The sequence below is a fragment of the Lolium rigidum genome, chromosome 3, assembly GCF_022539505.1.
Source record: "Lolium rigidum isolate FL_2022 chromosome 3, APGP_CSIRO_Lrig_0.1, whole genome shotgun sequence".
Lineage (NCBI taxonomy): Eukaryota > Viridiplantae > Streptophyta > Magnoliopsida > Poales > Poaceae > Lolium > Lolium rigidum.
In genome coordinates this window covers 61,700,540-61,708,793 of record NC_061510.1, presented here as the reverse complement: position 1 = coordinate 61,708,793, position 8,254 = coordinate 61,700,540, and the positions used below count along the sequence as shown (strand labels likewise).

Here is an 8,254-nt window from a genome sequence, read left to right as displayed (position 1 = left end):
AGGATTAGACTACGAGTCGTTCTTCCGGAGTTTATTTGTAGTTTTACCTCATTGTAAAGTAGGAGGCTGTGATGATCTTATGTAACGGACTCGATGTTGTAATTCTATAGACATACCTTGGACCCGCATATGTTTCTGTTGTACCACTCTGAGCGATATAATACTAGTGGAACGGTGTTTCATTGGTGTTATATCAGACTTGCATACTACACCATGCAGTGGTATGCCGGGTCACCACAATTAGTTTTAGACCATCTTCCCTAAGCTTGCTATGATGGGAAGGAACCCCAAGATAATTATAAGGGAATTGCCATAGTCTACAACCTAAAGACTCTGTAAAGATTTTGGCATCATCGGTTTAAATATTTGTATGCACCAAATCAGATGTATAGGAATCAGTTCTCCACCTAGAGTGTTTTTTCAAAATAAGAAATGATCTAGGTAGATGATTTATCTTTTTGTAAGAATTGCAGGGTTCATCATATATATTGCATGTTGATAATCCTAGCGGGAGAATAACCATAAAACTAACAAATGATTTGATTATGCATAGCAACTTTGATTAGCATTATTTTGAAAACAACATCAACTAAATTAAAGATAAGAGGAGAAATATGGTATCCCTATCCCGCACCTCTACTAGTTTCAAAAAAAAATGTTAACAGTACTAATTCTAACACCAACAAAGCCTTTATCTAGAAAGGTTTTGATTAAAAAACATCCATCTACGACTAAAGCCTCAATCATACATCATTTTGATAAGAAATTTTCAACGTGACCTATCATAAGGGTTCTCATAGTGTAGCATAAAAATAAAACCATCTTGAGTACTATGAGCTACTTCTTATTTAATAATTTCATGTGTATAGACCACACTTTCAAAATATACCTATTCCTAATAAATGTGGGCTGATTTGGAGGCCCGTACGCAGTTTATTAGTACGTAGCACATTTGGAAAATACTTTGAAGCTACAATTAGTTAGGAAATTTGACCCGAACTTAATAGTAACATGACTAGGTTCTTTTGGAATTGAAGTGACAAGAAATTTAGTCTAAAATTATCTAGCTCCTTGTTGTTCTGGTTAATAAACATACTGAATAAATCATTTTTAATTAGATCCCATAATTGTTGGTAAAACAAGAAATACCGCCCATCATGTCCATGATTCACCTTTATCATCAGAACTAAAATGTCATCTGTAAATAAAGGAATTATGTCCATCAACTATATTCAAATAATTCTTGTTATTATTCATGACACCTCTTTGTGGAACTATTGACCATGGAATTTCTTGGTCAGGGGTAACTGTTGATCTAGAATTATTACTTGTTGGAATTTGAAGTTGAGGAATTTATACACACTCAAGGTGTACTTAAGTAAATACTTAAGGAAGGTTAGTATTGGAACACATTATTAATTATACTGGAAAGATCACCCACGTACAATACCGATTGGAAGGAACTCTGTTGATTGTCGGATTACAACCCTAATAGAAATTAACCTACATAATTAAATTATGTATTTAATTTCTGACACATGACTCACACATGTGTGTCCTCGGATGAGAATAAATAAATAAAGAAACAATTTTTAATGGCAGTTGGATTATATTGTGGTTGTTAATCTTATCTGGATTTTGTTTGGAACACAAGTTTAAACTTGGAAGCTTATCTTTAAATAACTCTAGAATAAGTAGCATAAGTAGGTCCCACCCTCTAGCCTCAATTGCATTGTGAGCAGCTATGTCGATAGGCAGAGAAATAGTGGGTATGACAAAACCTAATTTTGGGATCTCCATTTTGGTTTTCAGAACCCTTTTCAGTATCATCTAAGAGTTTCTACGCTAAGGTTTTGCTCATACCCAAATAAAGTCTTATAATACTGGGCACATGAGCACCAGTCCTCCCGGTTTATGTAAAAAAATACTTATGAGAATCCAAAAAAAAATCTGAAATTAAATACCTACATACATATAAGCATTCCAAAAGTAGAGTAGAAATTTCAGAGGAATATATGTCAAATTTTGAGCTATACGAAAAAAGTATTTTTTGTAATCTGATTTTTCTATCTCTATAGATGGCCATAAATTTGTTTTTTCTATAGCTCAAAATACGACACAATTTCTAGCAAAAATTCGCATGAGTATTCAGGACATATGTATGGATTGGATTTAATGATTTTCTGAAACATAGAGGTACAATTTTTTTATATTTTTAAAACCAGGAGCTCTGGTGCCCAGGTGCACCAAATCTGCTCTCTTGGACGAAAAGTGCCTTTGTATACATTCTTCACTCAAGGGATTTTTTGGAACCTTAGTTCAGAGAAACCCGATTAAGTTAGGTAGTTGCTCCGATATGTAAGTTACAAAAATTTCGGGAGGGATGAGTTTTCTTCATACTTTCATCTGAAACTTGTTATTTTTTCTAAGCTACATTCTTTCGAAATTACGAAATGGAACGTACGTACATAAGTGCATCTTCTATATGAAAAAAAATTATTTGAAATTTTTGGAGGTTCGAATATACAGATTTTGGGCCCGCACAGTAAACTGGGATCCGTGGAAACCAGGTTCTGCTGTGTATTTTCAATTCTTCACTTGGATCTAATAATTCCTTCCCCGCAAAAATATGCCAAACAAGTTTGTATACATTTTTGCAGCATTTACCTAGAAAAACTTGTAAACATTTGTTAACTGGAAGCGGTAATACGAAGCAAACTAGCACTCCCTTTAATTATGTGAGTAAACATGTACTAGTACTATAATGCTACCAGCGTGTAGGGTGTACACTTTTATTCAACCAAACCAGCAGCAGCAACGCGAGAAATATTTCTAGCCGGACAGGAAGTCCTGTCTCTTGACGCTGTGCAAGTTCGCCCCTGACATCGGGTGCGGCAATATGGCCCCAGCGCTGCTGAGCGGCCCGGCCTGCCACACCGTGTTCTGCGTCGTGGAGTTCCCCGGCAGCGCCACCGTGACGTACATCGTGTAGGCGCCTCCCGCGTACTCGGCGGTGGGCGGCACCGGCACGTCGAACTTGAGGGTCCCGTTCTTGAGGCTAGGGGACGTGCTCTCCAGGACCGTGGTGAGCACGGACACGGCGCCGCCGGCGTTCTGCGAGGCGACGAACACGCTGCTGCCGGCCATGCCGGCGCCGGCGGTGTTGATGCCCCAGGCCACCCACCCGCCGCTGCTCGACGGCGCGCGGAACGCGAGCTCCGCGGTGCCGTTCCCGGCGTGGTACGTCCAGTGCAGGCTGGCCCCGAGCACGGGTAGGGTGTCGCACCGCTCGAACGACCGGCCCGCCGGGAACGTGGCGTTCGCGCAGCCCTGGGCCATGGCGCCGGCTGCGAGCAGCAGCACGGAGGTGCCTACGGCTAGGACGAGGAGGAGCGACGCCCTGTGGCCTGTTCTCGCCATGGTGCTAGCTAGAGCGCGAACGTAGAGTCTTTGCTTGTGTCGGCCCCGAGGCAGCTGGAGGTGCAAGTGCAATGCAGCTTGAATGCAGAGAAAGTGCTATTTGTAGTGGACTAGTAGGACGATCGACGTGAAAGCCGGGGCACGTATGTGTTGAAGGTCCGTGTACGTACGGTAGGAGGCTTCAGAGTTGACGAATCCTGCAATTCCGGACTCTTGGAAGCATCACACATGAATGATGTAAAAAAAAAGGGTACCAAAAACAGGTGCCCATAATTTTACATTACCAGAAATGAAGTATTTTAGGAGAGGAGTCGATTAGAAGATGATGCATTTTAGGTCACGAGGAACCATTTGAAGACTTCAAATTCGACGTTTTGAACTTAAAATTTAACACTTTGACATCGAATTAGCACTACGAACACTTGAAATATCGATTGAACACTTGAAATACCGATTGAGCACTTGAGACATTGATTCAACACTACGAACATCGATTTAAACTTTTAACATTTACGTAAACATAAAATTCAAAAAACATTTACGTAAACATCAATAGAACATTGATTAAACATCCATAACTCTGACACTATAAACATTTAGACACCAGCACTACCTTAGATCCGACACTATAAAAATTTCTATCCTGCTTACATCTAGTCGTTGCAATAGAACCCCTATTGGTTAGCAATTTTTTTGTTTTACAACAGCTGCAACCTACTCTACAAGGGAATGGGTGTCAGTTTTTCTTAAGTCTTAATCAATCGAGTAAATCCTCCTAGATAAGCATCCACGCTCCGTGTAACATTGTGCCAGATGACATAATTACCACCTGTTTCACCAATTTGGTCGGCTATTCGTCCTGAAGAATTGTACACGTTGGCAGCAGTCTCGTTGCGTCCGTACACTCCGTTACAAGCCATGCGTTCTGCTGCTGCCACCTTCTTCTTCACTTTCTGTTGATCAATCGTCGCATGACTGAACTTTTTTCTCACCGAAAGTAACTCCCATTTTCTTCCCTACTCGATCGGCCGTGGTGTCGTCGCTGCAACGCGATCCTAACAAGATTCGCTGTACCCTGCCCGGCCTGCCGGTCAGAGGACGCCACGAAACGTCGCATAACATTGAACGATTGATCAGTTGCAAATGGCGGTTCAATCAAGCTGATGGAGTGATGGTGCTGCCGTGCCGGTGGCGACGCTGCTTACCGTTGTATGTTAAAAACAGTCAGCACTGCTGACTGTTGCACACTTGATAGGAAGTAGGAACACATAAACAAGCAAATAACCGTCAGCTTCATTCAACTGGTATAACAAAACCATATCCCAAGTGTGAAACACAAGTACCGTGCAGAGGTTGCAGAAAAGATAATCCTTCAGGACGATTTTTCACAGTTTTCATCTTCCAGGCCAACAAAAGCTATCCATGATATCATTAAGCAATCTGAAGCCACAAAATGCAGCAACAAAGAACCTGCCCACGAAGCAAGCAATCTAGATCTTCGACATTATCCAAAGGCAAAATTTACATACGCCAGGAAATATTGGAGCTAGCTAGGTTTCCTGAGCATATCTTCTGTCTCCCTCCTAATGATGCTCTCTAGTGCTTAGGCTTTACCAGGGCCTGGCAGCATGAAGCTAAAGCATCTGAGGCGTCGAGCATTGGTGGCAGAGTGAAAGGAGGGAGGACGCCGCCGTTGTCATGTGAAAAGGTCAAAGCGTTCCCAGCGAGAGTGTGCGCCATTGCAGTCTGCTGCTTGTTGAGCCCCTCCATGATGCATGAGAATGCTGCAAAGGTGGCGCAGTTCTGAAGCAGCGCTTGAGGTGTACCTAGATTAAAGGAAACAAGCCTGTAAGGAAACTATATCACCAAAGTTCCAACAATTATTAAAAGGTAGTGGTGGATATTTCTAAAATGGATTAAAAAAAAGTAGCCCTGGGTAGCACATGCACGTTAATCCCCACAAAAGAAAATCATGCTTCATATATCCTTTCAGTGCAAATGTTTTCTTTCGACAGGTCAACTGTCAACTGAAGGCTGCCAACTAGAGTTCCTAACACTGGCAAGGCTCGAAAAACATGTGTAAAACATGTGTAAAGCAACAGAGATGCAGAGTGAACAAAAAGAGGTGTTATTATGCATAGGAATGTGTTCAGCATATCACCAGCTTTACCATACTCTCCACTCCCAAGGTGCGTGTAATGCATAAGAACATATTTAGCATATCACCAACTTAGCCATACTTCCCTGATAGTGCATACTATATTAGCATCACCAAATTACCCTGAATAAACTGTGCAAATCAAAATCAAGCAATGCATAAGAGGTCCAGTCTAATTGGACCACAAACTGTGCAGTCCTAAACAATATGTAAACAAAAAGGCTCCTGATTTAGTGAATTTATTACACATGATAGTGGACTTCTTGTAAATTAACTGTTCTGAAATTCTACAATAACTATATGACGCGATTGAGATTTCAGACTTTATTTCTGGGCAAACTTCAGTATATATTCGTACTCTAATTCTCAAAATAAGCATGATATCAAATACACATCTTGAACTGCAATCACACCTAAATTATCACTTAATTGATAACTTGCACAGTTAGGTAACAGACCATTCTAATAAAGTAATGAAAACATGTTCTAAAGCTCATTTACAAAGGGAACAGTTCAGTACCACAAATTTCTAACAGAGATGACTTTTTTGTGTAATACAATAGCAAGATAAATGGTTGGGAGGCCGAAAAACTGAAGTTTCTTAAGCTTTGGTCATGATGTTTCCATGTAGTGTGAGGTTTTTGAATGCAGTAAGACAGAGGGTGTTTTAGACATGTAATAAATACCTATGGAGCTACTTTTTCGGGGGGGGGGGGTTATTTTTGCTTCTTCTGTGTGCTGTAAAACAATGGGTGATTCTTTAATGGAAAATGCCGAAAGGCTTGTTGTATCAAAAAAATTAGCAAGATTACAGTACACATTCTTTACATAATCCAATAACAAGAAATCTGATCACCAGAAAGTGAACACAGCCACAAATTACTCGCAACTATACTAACAATGTTTTCACAGTCTTATGCAACATCACAGGATATCCCATCTTGTTACTCTACCAAACAATACAAGTACAATAGTAAGTAAGCTGTAAAATCTTGTTTGTTCAATGTGAATATACCTGGAAAGCTCAAAGCAAGGCCAGTGCAGCAACCAGCAATGCCGGAATTGATAACTGCCAAAGCAACATGTCAGTTCATGCTATGTATCGAATTCCTAAGGTGTTAACAGAAAGCTTGCCACTAAGAAGATACACTCACTATCATCTTTCCCACGCAGCTTTCTCAACAAGCACAGAACCAAGCTCTGCACGCCAGAAAGAACTGCAAAACTCTAATCCAGAAAATTTATATTATGAGCAAGCTGCCTCGAAAAGGCTAGTACAATTTCTATGTTAAATAGATGCAGACGAAGATGGAAACTAACTTTGGCAGAAGACCCTGCATTGCCGAGTGAGCCCTTCAAGCCTTTCTTTGTTAGCAAACCTTGTCCTGCAAAAAGAATCAGATATGCAACATAAGGAAATTGTTTAAGGAAGTTAACCAGGTATCACAGGCGCTGTTAGTGACAGCATATGAACCAGTAGTGCTTCCATTATGCTAAAAGAATTAGGATATAAAATTAAAATTAAATGAACAAAGAAATTCAAGATTAAATGAATAAAAGGGATTCTAGATTATACGAATACAGGGAATACTATACTCATAGACTATAGCAAGAACTGGGCGCAAAACCTAAGACAAGAAATTTCCTCTTATCTTTTAGTATTTTGAGATCAAATTTCCTCTTATCAACTGCCCTAAAAAGAACCGAACTCCCAATATAAGAAATTTCGAGACTACCACCACGGGAATAACTAAACCTAGAAATAAAGTAATCCGGAGAGGAGAAGAGGGGAATTGCTGTGATTACCATATCCAAAGATAGATCCGACGAAAGCGCCGCCGGCGAAGTCACCGGCGGAACGTGTGAAGCATACGACCGGGGCGGCAGCAATAAACGGCGGAGACGCGGACGCGCCTCCCTCGCCGGCGTTAGTGCCCTCGTCGCCGTCCGGCTGGTTCTCGCTCTTCGCCGCCATCGCCTCTCCGCTCGGCAGCTTCGTTATCGTCTCCGTTTTCGTTTGCGCAAGCCCAGGGTTTGGAGCCTACTGTATGACGGAGACTCCAGAGTCCGGACTCTGCTAAGGGTAGGTTTCTCCAGTGAATGGGCCTGCTGGGTTTATAAGCCTGATCACTAAAAGAGGCCCAATAAAAGCCCGTTCAAGAGGGAGCCCTTTAATTAGTGTTCCAGCTTCTTTTGTAGGGGAAGTTTCGCGACCCCTTCCTTTTTGATTTTATTTCTGAACTAGAGTCTTATAATTTGTTCACCACAAGCGAAAACAATTTATCATCCTCCTTCGACAGTATTTCTAGCATGCGAATGTGCGAGCAACCTTGTACTCTCGGAAACAAATTCACCCATTGGGCAACCTGAATTCTGAAGACGGATGAGACGAGCATTGAACTGCTTTTACAGATACAAACTCCCCCTAAAATTCCTGCCGGGATTTACTGCAAGTTGTTCCATGTGACTCAATGGCAATGTGTTTTGATGTTACAAAACTTGCAACATTTTGCTTTAAACATCAGGCGCCATCAACTGCAGAACTACAGAGCAAGACAGCAACTCACTGAATATCCTAACTCCTAAGAACCCGACAGTGTGCTTCCTGTTATTACTATCACCTAGATTAAAAGAATGAAGTAGTCTGTTTTAGAAGGAATACCATCCGCGCCAAGG

At 41.2% G+C, this 8,254-nt stretch overlaps 2 protein-coding genes across 2 annotated transcripts; both read right to left on the bottom strand.

Moving 5' to 3' along the window:
- Positions 1 to 2,832: 2,832 nt before the first annotated feature.
- On the bottom strand, positions 2,833 to 3,420 carry LOC124694911 (auxin-induced in root cultures protein 12-like). Its single transcript, XM_047227835.1, has one exon. It carries the CDS (start codon positions 3,418 to 3,420, stop codon positions 2,833 to 2,835), a length of 588 nt encoding a protein of 195 aa, XP_047083791.1.
- A 1,269-nt stretch (positions 3,421 to 4,689) lies between these two features.
- Positions 4,690 to 7,610, bottom strand: LOC124696392 (chloroplastic import inner membrane translocase subunit TIM22-2-like). The gene is made up of 5 exons (XM_047229129.1): positions 7,385 to 7,610; positions 6,899 to 6,963; positions 6,733 to 6,805; positions 6,594 to 6,647; positions 4,690 to 5,246 (listed from the first exon to the last, which is right to left on the bottom strand). The coding sequence occupies exons 1-5, from the start codon at positions 7,551 to 7,553 to the stop codon at positions 5,017 to 5,019; spliced, it is 591 nt and encodes a 196-aa protein (XP_047085085.1). The 5' UTR covers positions 7,554 to 7,610; the 3' UTR covers positions 4,690 to 5,016.
- Between the last annotated feature and the right edge of the window lie 644 nt (positions 7,611 to 8,254).

Bases quoted from the DNA above. Each gene is read 5' to 3' on its own strand.
- LOC124694911 (XM_047227835.1), bottom strand. From the start codon at position 3,420: ATGGCGAGAACAGGCCACAGGGCGTCGCTCCTCCTCGTCCTAGCCGTA.
- LOC124696392 (XM_047229129.1), bottom strand. From the start codon at position 7,553: ATGGCGGCGAAGAGCGAGAACCAGCCGGACGGCGACGAGGGCACTAAC. The intron at 6,964-7,384 runs GTAATCACAGCA...TTCTTTTTGCAG, and splicing joins CGGATCTATCTTTGGATATG to GACAAGGTTTGCTAACAAAG. The intron at 6,648-6,732 runs GTGAGTGTATCT...TTGCTTTGGCAG, and splicing joins GCTGCGTGGGAAAGATGATA to TTATCAATTCCGGCATTGCT.